General features: G+C 33.5%; 1 protein-coding gene across 6 annotated transcripts in view; it reads left to right on the forward strand.

Annotated features, from left to right (window-relative positions):
• LOC121734917 (apoptosis-stimulating of p53 protein 2-like) overlaps positions 1 to 14,321 on the forward strand; it is a 353,717-nt gene that overhangs the window by 248,517 nt on the left and 90,879 nt on the right. For 3 of the 6 annotated variants that reach the window (XM_042125555.1, XM_042125556.1, XM_042125558.1), the window contains exon 1: positions 530 to 1,216. The exons of the other annotated variants lie outside the window; for them this stretch is intronic. In XM_042125555.1, the coding sequence (XP_041981489.1) occupies positions 545 to 1,216 (672 nt within the window). In that variant the 5' untranslated portion in view covers positions 530 to 544. Of the gene's footprint in view, positions 1 to 529; positions 1,217 to 14,321 lie in introns of those variants that run through there. 6 annotated transcript variants of the gene reach the window in all.

Consider the following 14,321-nt stretch of genomic DNA (forward strand, 5'->3'; position numbering starts at 1 on the left):
AAAAGGCAGAGCCTTTGTAAATTTCTGAGCTGAAAGAATCAAAGAAATTTATTATCCTCTGCTGGAGATGCGATAGTTTTTTGTTCGGTGACGATGATAAATCGAATAGAACTTATTCCGCATTCGACTTTCACGTGAATAGGATCGTTTTCCGCATATAATATTCCGCCATGTGAAACTTATTACAAACTCATACGAGATAACTAAATGACGGCGATATTAAAATATATTAAATTGAAGGGTGGCTGATGTTTGCTGCAAACAATTCTTCATAATGTCTTCACGTATAGAGGAACATTAAACGTAATGAAAGGGCGTCGTAGACGCGTATTAACTTTATTATATTACATTATTTCTATTTTGCTGAACGACTCTGAATAAAAATGGATCCTAGATAGGTACGGTTAAGCGAAGGCTAGTTCATCTTAAAAGTTAAAACTCAAAAGATTTCCAGGCTTTAAAGGAGTAATTTTTTAACAGTGCTACTAAGAATACAAAACACCAAAGATATGTGGTTACTATTAGTGATAAGTTACTAGTGAAAATGTTGGCTTGCGTGTGTCAGCCCACTGAAACGGCGTTACTGTTTCAAGGAGGACCACCGATCATGATGGGTCCACTGGGTGCCGGCAGCAAAGTGCGCTGCCACAACGGAGACGTGCTGAAAATAATCAAACTACTACCTAAATCCAGCCGCAGACTCAGTACAGTCGAATCGTCGATGTCACAGACTTATGTAGACTCAGGAAGTCTTCTCAATTTGCGGAAAATCGAAGCAAAGGCGAAGTCCACCAAAATTCTGGTGAACCCGGTGTGCACAGACAGCGTGGGCACGAGCGACGACAGCAACACTTCCGGATCGAACGGGACCAGAGCTAAATGGAACGGGAAGAAAAAACGTCTGAAAGCTGGACCCGCCAAAACTATAAATAAAGATGAGACTGACGAGACTAGGCGAGACGAGGCGAAACAAAAGAAAAAGTCAGTGTCGTGTTTTAAGGTGAAAAATCGCGAGGACAAGCGTAGAAACGAGAACAGAGTTGTTAAAGAAAATTGTTCCAATGAAAACGCCAATAATACAATGAATGCGGAGAGACCTGATCTCATTAAATATACTAGTGATAAAGAAATTAATGAAACCGAGTTGACTAACGAAGCTGGTAATGAAGACCATAAAAAGACTGATATTAATGCTACTGCAGGGAATTGTAATGAGGTAAGATTTTTTTACTACGTATTCGAAGACTATAAACGTATTTTGCTTTAATATTATGAAAAATGTTCAAATTTCCAAACATATAAAAAGAAAGATTTAGAGGAGATAAGAATCATTTCTCTCAGAAAGGATTTAAATTATACTAAAGGAAAAGTTTCTTGGAATAGCTAAAACGTTACCAATGATAAAATTCGGTTTTCAGTATTTCTGTCCGTCGCTTAATCTATATGCTAATGAACCTTTATAAATAGGAGTATCTAGATTCTAGCCGCTCAGTTCTTGCCCTCCTCATTATAATATCTCAAATGGCATCTATTTTTGTACACCGCCCAAATAAAGTTACGAATTATGTAGACGGCAAATTATGTATGAAATATCAGAAAGGTAATTCTCCAACTTTTTTTTAATTTAGATGTTTGCAAACTTTTACGAAAATTTGAAAAGTTGTATTTTCGTTATTTTAGCAATAGGATCAAATTAGTACTTACATTATGCAAGATAGGAAATGATGAAATGAGGAAATAATCAAATCCTTATTTACACATGTCTATTTTAGAAAACGCCTTGATTATACAAAAACTTTTATTTTTAAACTTTAAATAAAAAGTATAACTGAAATTTTTCCTCAAACCTTTATTAAAATCCTAATTTTTTCGACCTATTATGGGGCGTCATCGTCATTTTGAGACTTGAATAGAAAAAGGAAGGTTGTAAAGAGCCTGAAACATGTATCTGGCCCTCGTCTATTGAACGAAAAGTTTTTGTAAAGAAAATGCCAAGTCACAACTCATAACATGATCAAACGATGTTAAAATGTTGTGGAAGGAAATACTCGTAAACTCACAAAAAATAAAAGGTACAATCGACAATTATTATTTCGAAGGTACAAAGGTATCTATGATTATGAATTTCATAAAGGTGACGTAGGAAACATCCTCTTCGAAAATGCTGGTTTTCGAGAAGTAAGTATAGTAAGCTGTAAGAGAGACAAAGGTAGCAAGTCTATAATATTATTAATCAAATGCAATAAAAAATTGAATACAATAACAACTGAAACAGCCGGTAAGAATAGAACCATTAGTTAACTGAGAGCTGTGTGTATTTGTTAATCCTTTTTTATTTTTCAATTAAAACTTTCCTTTGTTGGGCGCGCTTTTCTTCCAGTCCGATCTTTTCCGTATTTTTCGCTGAGAGGTCTCGTTTAATTTGAAATAAGTTCACCTTTTTTATTTGTCGCGGCGCTACTTCGGCGTTGTAAAGGTCTCTCGGACCCTTTGTAAATTGTTAATTTTTGTTTTATTTTAACACGGAGTGTGGCGTAATTTTTATTCAAGAAACTTTTTGGTGCCTTCAGCTATTTTAAAATTTTCAGTCCTGAAATTAGCATACCAATTGGCTTTCACACATGACGCAAACTAAATTGTGGTTGACAATATTCATTTATGTAATAAGTACAAGAGTATATGTATTGATTTTAAAAAGGTACCGTAAATTGAACATAATATTACTAGAACTAGGCCTTATAGCTCTACTGATTTTTTAAAGCTTAGCTATAAGTTAGAAAATCAGATATTTCATTTTTAACACAACTATTAATTAGTCAAAAACTAAAGTAGGTTCTCCTTCGATGTATTCGTAATTAACTTCGCCGCAAAGCTTCAACATTGCTTCAGCGAATTGTCTTATGTGCTACTAATTGCCTCACGATGAGCTCAGTACCGAATTAAACTTAATCAACAGTTTTAATTGCTTGGCCCAAATCCAGTACCCCTATTCTGCTAAATTCATCCAACATGAATGCAGCAGCAGTCATTGCAAAATAGTAGCTAACGGTTTCTGACCCAGTATTTGACCAAAATTCAAAAATTAATTTGATTGACTCTTTTTTTTACATTTGAAATAAACGTCAAATGACCGTTTTAGAGTTTCTAAGCCATACGTGTCGTTGGTTTGACTTTGGTAGGTATCATGTTTTTCACACTGTATCAAAATCGTAACGAAGCAGTATTAATGTTGGACTAAAATCGAAGAATCGGGATATTGTAAGAGCTTTTACACTTTTAATCACACGTTTATTGCGATCGATCATCGATCTATTTTATTGGCTTTTAACGGAAAATCCACATGGTTTGTTTTCCAATTTCCTGTTATTAAATCAATCAACTCATTATAATTCTTAAATTATTATTTTTTTTACCATCTGATGATGATACAGTCGTGTGAAACATAATTGTAATTAAATAAATTAATAAAAGTGGAACAAGTGCGTGAAAAGTGTATATATTACTATAAAATGTAAGCTAAATTAATCATATTTTAAAAAATTAAAGAAATATATAAACTCGTTACAACTTTTTCCGTCTAGCCCCCTTTCGCAACGCGCGATAAGGAACTTCGTTCCAATAAAATAATTCAATTTTTTTAAATTATTGTGCTTTATAGATTAAATTGCGATTTAATTTTGAAATAAAATTGAACTGTTCCTCTACTCGATCTTCATAGTTTTGAAATCGGTTCTAGTCCCTCAAATTGCTAAAATCCCTGATTTCTATTTTACAAAAATAAATAGACTACCTATAATTACTTCGATCGTAGAAAAACCAGACACAATAGCTTATCTATTGTTATTACTGCTGCATGTGGCCGCTTGGGAGTTGAAGCAATATTACAATATTCAGTACTAGTGGAATTACATGCGTATTGCGGTCCCAAGAGACATGTCAGTACTTAGATTACTAGGCTTCCTAGGAATTTGCTCATTTCTTAAAGGCCGGGTCACATCGGAAATGTCAGCAGCCAGGTCATACCTACGGTCGGAAATGCCTCGTAAACCGCACGAGCCTAGGTTTTGGTATATTTAGGCTTTATATTTTTTTGGGTATTTGACAAGTTGATTGGTAGATATTTTTTACGTTTATGGGTCGGGTCACACCAAAGGAGACGCGAGTTGGCGATGTATAGAAGCGATACAAAATTAAATTGTCGCGTTTTGCTTACAGAATATTTTATTGTGTAAATCTTTAATTTTTGTGCAGCTATTATGCATCGCCGCGTTGTATCACATTTCGTTTTGTTTCGGTGTTCTAATCTCTAGTCAAGTCTTATTCTAAATACTAACCTACAGTTACTTATCTAAGCTAAAACTAAAGATTTATCAATAATATTTTTGCTAGCTCACACAACAAAATAATAAACAGATATAAACGTATAATACCATAAGCACCGATTCAATGATTTCCATTCTCTCTAAAATACTCTGGGAATTTTAAATTTATTGACACGAAAACTGCATAAAGCCTGTCCCGGAAAAATAATTTGGTTCAATAAAAGCTCTGAAGATCGGAGATTTAATTAGATGAGCTTTGCGAGCACAGCGTGAAAGTTTAGCAGTGTTTATAACTTGTTGTAGCTTGACCAAACCTGGTTAGCTCAAGCGAGCTATTAAAAAGCTTTAATAATGTCAGAAAATACTCGATGACATACAAAATCTACAAATGTTGAATTTTCTAAAAAGTATTTATAGCTTATGTTGGGTTCGTACAGGTTATGTAAAATACTATTTAAATTCTTTGTTAAGAGAAATAATTATGTTCAGGTTCAGTTCCATTCATAGTAACGCTGTACAAATCGCAGCACCGCGTCGCGTGTAGTTTCAGCGAACTCAATAGTTTCGTTGTGATCGACCCTTACAATCAAAAGCGTCCCTAGAAATGAGGGTAGTTTAATCATACTCAGGGTAATTTAATAGTGAAACCAAGGCTAGATAAAAACACCCTGAACTGACCTGAAAACGGCGCGGAGTGTTGAATAAGTAAACAGCCTTGATTTAGCTCGCCCTAGGTTGCCAACTTGGATAACCTGACTAATACAACCAAGGGATAATAAATTTTATATCCATACTAATACTAAAAATGCGAAAGTTTGTCTGTCTGGCTGTCTGTTACCTCTTCACGCAGAACTGACTTTGATCGTATAGAGTATTATGAGTTCTGACTTCTGAGTTCCGGGAAAGCACATAGGTTACTTTTATCCCGGAAAATGTACGGTTCACTCGTGATAGACGAATTTTGGCGCAACAGAGTTGCGGGCGTCATCTGGAAGGATAATATTTTTCTGTGTCAACATCTTAAGAGTCCGTATACGAAATTTTGCCGAAATTTTGAAGAAAACGACAGAAATAATCTATATAGATAAAATTCTATCCAATTCGAGAAAAAAGAAAAAAAAACAAACTTTGCCAAAAACACGATTCAAAAAACCTAAATCTCACATTATATTATACTCGCCGCAAGGCTAATGTGAGATTTAGGTTGTTTTGAATCGTGTTTTTTGGCACAATTGTTTTTTTTTTCTCTCGAATTGAATAGAATTTTATCTATAGATTATTTCTGTCGTTTTCTTTTTATGAATTACAGCTCCAAGTTGCCGAAATTAACAGCAATTCTTTACCCATTTTCTCTAAAATTTTGCCGAGTTACATATTTTTTTACTCAACTATTTCATACTAAAGTGGTAAAAAGTAATTCCAACATTGTATAGACGACTTTCTCAACAGTACATTGTATTTTTTTCATACCGTTAAGACGTCAATACAATCCATAAAAAGGTGATATTCTAAACCTTTTACAGCAAATATCACAAAACTCTCGCGGGTTTGAGTTGGATTATTTAAAAATACTTAAAAAAACAAAAATCTAGCTCCAACATTAGATTATAATTGAAATGATCTTACATGTTGTGTATTAAAACTTATAGAAATACTGTATTTTAACTTTTAAATCACGTCTGTTAATCAGCGAAATCGGCAAAATTTCGTATATGGACTCTTAAACAGAAAAAATAACAGTATGACATTGTTTCTTATATTTTTATGCAAGAAAAATTATCAATGTGGTAAGGACTCAGCCAAACTGACTTTTCTAACATTGTATATCCAGTAAAAGTTATTTTAAAACAACATCAACTATCTGCAAGACATAAATCCTTTATAGGCAGAGAAAATAGACGTCTATCTTAATATATATATTTCTTGTGTTCGTGTGTATGTGACTGAACTCCTCCTAAACGACTGGACCAATTTTGATGAAATTTTTTGTGTGTGTTCGTGGAGATTCGAGAATGGTTTAGATTTACAGTTTGGTCTACTGGAAAATGTTTTTTCAATTAATTTCTTATTTATAAGGATCTGTTGTTGATTTTGGAATGTTTTACATTAGATCCGGCGGACGGCGCTATCATCGCATTCAATATTATTCTATTTCAATTTTAGTTTGTCCTGACAGATGGTGCTACGATTAATTTGAAAAAAAAATTGTTATTCAATTCATGTGCTGATTAAAATATTAAATAAATAACACATAGGCTACAATTTTAACCGACTTTCAAAATGGGGGAGGTGTTATATTCGTTTTCTTATATTCAACGATTACTCCGCCGTTTGTTAACCGATTTTCAAAATTTTTCTTTTGGTATATAGGGTATCATCCCAATTTGGTATTATATTCAGAAAAGTGGTGATCTGATGAAGGATCCATAAGTAATCGAGGGAACTCCTCAAAACTTATAGGGAAACATATGGTGACTTCGGTTTCGTGAGAAGTATTCTAAGCATATGCTACCAACAAGTAAGATTTTGCACCGAGATATACCTGGTATACCGTGGTTCGGAAGGTGCTGAGAGAATTCCTGATTCTTTATAGATACAAGTTTGGGAGTTTCGGCGTTGTTTTAAGAACAGAAAGCATATGCTACTATGCAAATTACATTCTTCATCATCATCATCATCATCATCACTACCATATTATACCATTTCATAGTCTTTTAGATCGAGACTCGAGTTTGTCAAGCGATAATTAAAAAAAATCTATATCTACCTAATATTATAAACCTGAAGAGTATGTTTGCTTGAACGCGTCAATCTCAGAAACTACAGGTCCGATTTAAAAACTTATCTCAGTGTTAGATAGATCATTTATCGAGTAAGACTCATCATTTATCGAGAAGGTTATATTATATTATTACTCTAAGACTAATACGACAGAAGAAACTCAGGAAAATGTGGGAAAAACGGGGGAAATATTTTTTATGGGAAAATGTAGCTACGGATTCTGTAAAATTTCTAATTTACGCGGGCGAAGCCGCGCGGGACATCTAGTAACTCTTATAAATTATAATAATAGTAAAGAGTGAAATATTGAAATATGATTCACCAAACACATAAAAAGTGTAGTAAGCCGACGAGGCGGAAAAATGATTTGTGTTGGATTACATACAAAATATGACTGACGATTTGAGGGAAATTTATGAAAAAGATCAAAAGGATCACGAACGAGTGGTTAAATATTTTCTCATTCAAAACAATATTGCTAATGTATGTTATATGAGTAACGTTACCGTTTGATGCCACGAAAACATAAACATGCTAACATTATGTTTATTATTTAAAAGGGGAGCTATATCGTCGTACCTAAAATTATTTACATGGTTACAGTATATTTTCTGCTTGAAATAAGTGGGTTATTAACAAATGAATGCTAGCTTTTTCGTCGCTTCGGATTTTTTTTGTTTGGTTTAAGTACTTAATAAATGTTCTACATGGTCGAATACCAGTTAGATTATTCATACAATTTTTGAAATTTGAAAATATTTTTGAACCAAATACGAGTAAAATAAAATAAGTACATTGTAGTAACTAACTTGTCAATAGTTACAACTTTTCCCTTGCCGTTTTATTCCGGAAAAATTCTCCACAAAGTCCCGTAAATCGGTAAATCAGAAAGCAACATTTACCGTAGCGATAGTAACCGATGAACGTCATTTGGGTTACAGGTGACCTTTTGCGTGGGTTTGCTTACACTTGTCGCACCCTCCCCTATTAGCTTTGCTGTACAAACAGCGGGACAGATAAATTCCGTTTTATGTATAGTCAATTCGGGCGGAATAAACTGGTTTATCCTAGAGGATAAAATACAGATAGGAAAATCTATGATTTAGTACCTCTGTTTCATCGCTAAATTACCTGATAAAAATACATTTTCTGGCATCATTTTAGGCATATAATAAATTAAAACAAATTTTGATAATTATTATTAAAGGACTTTAGTTATTTTTGTTTATATCTAGAAGCGAGAACGCTTTTGAAAACCGAAAACTTTTGACTAAAATTTCCGAGAACTAGGGAAATAAAATCTTTTCAGTTATATCAATTTATTCCTATTTAAATCTACGTTAACAAAGAATTTCTTGGATTTAAAGAATTAATTAAAACATTAAGCTCAGTTCTCTGACACTTCGCGCTTGACCGGTTCTGGAACGAACCTTATTATTCAAATTTCAAACTTACACAGACGTGGAATTTTCTTCACGGTTTGATTGTAACGATTTCCATTTTCTGCGAAGGTTAAATTTTTAATCCGGTTTCGAGCGTTATTTGTAAATCCCCACTCGAGTTTTTCACGAGTTTTTCTTCAGTCTCCGGCCTGCAAAACAATAGAAAGTAATAATGTCAACCAGAAGAATGGGTGAAACAAAAAGGGTGAAGCACCATTGTGCCAAGACATACATGCGCTTGTTTAGAAAAAATGGTGTCACTTTTTGTCGCCTTTGCATTGTTAAAATTTTCACGGAAATTGTTTTATCGAAATTCTCGACGGCACTTAAGCGTAGTCACGAGATGAATATAACGTTTGATGAACATATAGTCCGTTAAGAAAGTAAAGAAATTAAAAAGTGGCAACATCGTACTGTCATCCCTTTTTTCATAGATTGATTTGAAAGGCATGACACTACGATGTTGCCACTTTTTAATTTCTTCACTTGACAGACTGTACTAGATGTTGCTCTCAACTTTGCCGCACATTTATCGAGCGGGAACCAAAATATATTTCTCCGTAAACATTAGGCTATGTTATTCCTTAAAATATTATAAACTAGATGTCCCGCGCGGCTTCGCTCGCGGAAATTAGGAATTTTACGAAAACCGTACATTTTCCCGCAAAAAAATAGCTCATGTCTCTTCACTTGGTCTACTCTATATCTGTGCCAATTAACATAAAAATTGCTCCAGTAGTTGGTGAGATATACACTTTCTTTTTATTATATATTATATTTTTCCGCGTTTTTTCCAGATTTTCTTCTGTTACTGCGGTCCTATTAGACTTAAATTTATTTATCGCGCAGTAACGGTACATTTTTCCGGAGTTAAAAGTATCCTATGTCCTTTCCCAGAATTCAAAGTATCGCCATATCAAATTTCAGCATCGTTTCAGCGGCGAAGAGGTAACATACAGACAGACGGACAAACAGACACGCTTTCACATTTGTAACGTTAGTATAGATAATAAAACATTTTATCAAAATTAGATTAAAAAGGAAGACAGAAAAAACAAACAACACTTTCGCATATTAGAATAGACCCTGATCGAAAATGAATACATAATAATAATATCTACATACCCATTAAAATTACTGTCACATTTTATCAAGAGTCCATTATATTTAATCAAATTCCACCCGATCAAATCTTTGAACCATCAGTGAATATTTTTTATACATTTAACACAAGCTTTTATGCGGAAACAAGATCACCCATCGGGATTCAGCAAAATTTTATTTCATGGCTGTTTGGGCTAAAGTACGACTTATGTGCTCAGTGAATAACTGTACAAGTAATGAAGCTTGAAGAGTTATGGCCAGAACAAATGACCGACTCGCTTTGGGGAATTACAAACTAAGAGGACTGGCGCTGGCGCGGGCGGTAGTATTTTATTGTACTTTTTTTATATTATACACCCATATTCAGTTAAGTGTATTTTAGGATTTGAAACGGTACGAGCATCTACATATCTTTTAAGTTAAAGCTTTTATGTGACAATAACTTAATTAAAAGTAATTTTAGTTCTTTTACACCGATTTTTACATTATTTTATATTATTATCAGTAACAACCTAAATAATAATATGATTTATGGAAAGCTACTTTTCTAACATATTATTTATTATGGTCCATTTCAGTATTCATGTGCATTTTCAGCAAAACTATTCAGTGTATCATCAACGACAGGACATAGACCCCGCGTTGCATTTGATGTTTAACCATAGATTTGATATATTCATAAAACTTTATTAATTCCTATTTGCTTGCTTCAAAGTTTCTTTTACATAAAACATTTTCATGTTTTTAACAATGCCCTTAAAGAGTTGACGTCAGCATGTTATTTTAATTTGTATCGACCACAAAATGCCGTGGCTGGCGACCGTTTACGACATGGAATAGTTTATTTGGTCAAGGCCGTGACGGGGGACTGGCGTGTGATAACCGCTTCATTTCCTGCATGTGAAAGGCAAAAGAAATGCCAATTTTCAGTGCACCGAGTTTTCATTACTGGTAGAATAGATTGGCATTGGAGATAACGTATTGTGGACCGTACAATTTTCAATTTTCTTCGAATTTGTTCGTATTTCTTGTAATGTGTAAGTGATTTTAAAATATAAAGGTTAATTTCTATGATAGCCACGTTGAGCCTATTTATTTCCAGTCTCCTCAGTTTCTGGTTTCTGGCTAGCTAATTTATTAATTTAAAAAATCAAGCTTGCTACGGAGCCTTCTTGAAAAATAGGCTGAATGTTTTAAGAAGGCCCCTTTTCACTTTGGGCCATGGCCCATAATGGATGATAGCTTTTGCCCGCGGCTTCGCTCGCGTTATGAAGTATTATTATATATAAACTTTCATCCCCTATTTTAACTATTATTAGTAGAATTGATCAAAATCCTTTCTTAGCCTACGTCATAACAGCTACCAGGTGTCTTACTCCCGAAACTGATATCGATTTCGATTTTCGATTTCAACGGTTTTTTGACATTTTTTAGACATATTTTAAATGACTAAAGTGTCAAAAAACCGTTGAAATCGCAAATCGAAATCGATATCAGTTTCGGGAGTAAGGCCCCTGCATGCCAAATTTCAGCCCTGTCACTTCATGTAACTGAATTTTCTCTATTTCAATTTCGGCTTCTGTGTTTTGTATATTGTTTGTTTCATCCTCTTTGAAATCTACGGTTTTAATATCATCCTCATTTAAAGCATCTACTTCTACGTTTTCTTCTTTGCCGGTGCTATTTTCAATTTCGTCAACATGGACATCTAATTTATCTTCATCCCTCGAAATTTCTTTTATTTTATCAGCTTCAGGGATATCATTAGTGTCATCATCAAACTCGAGCGTTTCTTTAACAACTTTAACATTATTATCTGTGACTTCCATGCTTATGCTATTCTTCATGCCTTTGTGCTTCGATTCATCTGAGTCACGCCTCTTCTTATCTTTCTTTCTCGGTTTCGGAACTTGTTTGTCCAGTGGTTTTGGCTGTGCGTTGATAGATCACCATGTCAGTCCTTTTGATTGAGTTTTATTTATTTAGATAGAAGATAGAAGATAGATGCAGTTTGATTTCACTTACCATGGCGTATTGCTGACTTGACCAACACTGTTTATGAAATAAAAATATACTACAACACAGTAGGTTGCGCATAAAAATTTCACCAGCAATTATGTTACACAGTTTTTGGGCACTTTCACGTAGCGAAGTAAATTAATTGTCAAAGTTTCAGCATGTGCGCCCTATACATATTCATTAGACGAGTATTTTGTACCTGACGAAACTTGGTGTTTGATTAAATATTAATATAATGTCGGAATGCCTGTTACTTCTTTTAACGGCTTCACTTTGTTCTTCAGTCAATTCTTACAACTAAGTTTCTTGGTCTTTGTAGCTTGAATAAAATTGATACAAACGTCACTTTATATTCTAAATAACTTGTTTTGGTAAAATATTATTCCTGATATAAAAATTTGATCCCCTTTTTAACCTTCTTAGGGTAAAATTTTGAAAAAAAATTGTAAATTCCTACACCAGTGGAAAACGTATTTAAAATATTATTATTACTTACTTTGTAAGTCTGAGTTGATGGAACAGATAAAACTATACATTTTGTCAGTATGTTGAACTACTTGAGCTTTTTATTACAAAATCATTGTTGAATGTTTATAAGTGGATGTATTGAAAATTAAAAACTTTTCAGTATTCATGTGCTTCTTGCATATGGCAAAGGAAAATAAATTAAGTGCCACTCATGTCATCGGAATATTTTCAGTTTCAACCCAATCAACTGATGTATTTTTCAACATGCTATTGGTATTTTTAACCAATGCTCTTCATGAACTTTTGAATATGGTCTTGTATTGCAAATATTTTATTTCATTTTTTCAATATTTTGCAGCTTTAATTTTTATTTCAACATGTAAAATCAAAAGTGTATTTTAATGTGTATATATGAATTAAGTTATAATTGAGAGTAAAGTTTTTGTATGTAAGCACCTAAGCTATTAATTTACATACTTAATTATTAGTTTTAGGTTGAGTTACAAAAACTAAATTTAAGTAAGTTGGTGTACTTTCATCCAAAACTATTGAGTACGTTTGACTTAAACACTTCAAGCGGCGAATTAAGGCGAGGATAAACCCCAATTTGTTATTCCGTGACTCCCGGTTTACCTAGTTCTAATATAATAACATCTATATATTAATACGTGAGCCAAAAACTTTGTATCCCTTTTGACGAAAAATGGAGAAACGTAGGTAAATGAAATTTTGTACAGTTATAGTTTATATAGTGAAGGAGTGCATCGTCGAGCTAATATTATTTTGAAATTACGCTTTTATCATACTTTTTTTTACAAATAAAACATTACACACTACAACACACACACTAGGAAAAATGACAGATTTTTGAGTGACAAGCCATACGAATTTACTCTTTTATTTATGGTTGAAGTCTGTTGACAACAAGGTGACAAATTAAAAATGGATTATAGTTTTTTTTATTGAATCAGGATACTTTTAGACAATGCTTACACGGCCAGTCTGAGATCAGCTAAGTCCCAGAAAGAAGAGTTGAAAAAAATATGATAGACATATCTTTTTACAAAATATAGGAAGTAGTCCTAATGTCGTTGAAACTAAGGTCGAATTTCGACCATTGGGTGATCTCTAGTAATAACAAAAATGTAAAAAATATGAGATATAAAGCACAATATTTAAAATAACTTAAACCATAAACATTTTCATAAAACGTAATAGGTACTTTGGCTGTAGTTAATTTACAAACTCACCTCCGACAAAAATCCATTTCATCGAAATATAAGTATTAACTAGGAAAATTATACATTTTATCTGAATAAATTGTTTAAATTGTTAAAAGATTTTAATATAGATTTACATCTATATTAAAATCTTCTGAACCGAACAATTTTGTTTCTTAATATTTATTTCCAAAGATATTAAAAAAAAAAACATGAAAAATAGAGAAGATCCGCCCCTAGTAACTACAGTTTTATGCTAAGATAAAATGAATCTTATTGCGATGCGTATACGGTTGGTCTTTGGTTGTGTGCAAGGTTATCGTTACAAAAATTCATATGAATTAATGTCTATTCATATAAATTCTATGCCGCGTCATTATGGTTATGTTATAGTTTTGATAGGGTATAAAACTAGTACAGGCAAATCATGTAAGTTCTCATATAATTATGGAAAGTTTGTGAAGCCTGTGGGTTAGCACGTGCGAGCTATAGCCCAGAGCCACGGATAATATCCCCGAGGGTCGGAGGGACCGTACTGCGGTTGAATTAGTGTTAAGTTATTACACGAATTCCGAATTAACCCGTTAAGAAATTACTAAGTGTTCAAGGATACTGAACACTTAGTAATTTCTTAGACTCAGGAACGAACTGACACCAACAGTATTTTCGGACCATACGACCTTTAAACCTTCAAGGAGAGTGGGCCGGCAACGCACCTGCAGCTCTCTAATGTTGTGAGTGTCCATGGGTGACGGTTGTTGCTTTCCATCAGGTGACCCATTTGCTCGTTGGTCCCCTTAGGTATTTTTTTTTAAATTTTGATTATAATGATAGCGCGATGCTTTCATTGATCTTCTATGGCTTTATTATTTTGTCTTTTTTGCTCCTGCATGAAAAGACGTAGATATCTGTTTTGCTTGTTCCGTACGTATAGCGAAATTTGGTACCATTTTCTATGAACGAGA

Source organism: Aricia agestis, chromosome 16, assembly GCF_905147365.1.
Source record: "Aricia agestis chromosome 16, ilAriAges1.1, whole genome shotgun sequence".
NCBI lineage: Eukaryota > Metazoa > Arthropoda > Insecta > Lepidoptera > Lycaenidae > Aricia > Aricia agestis.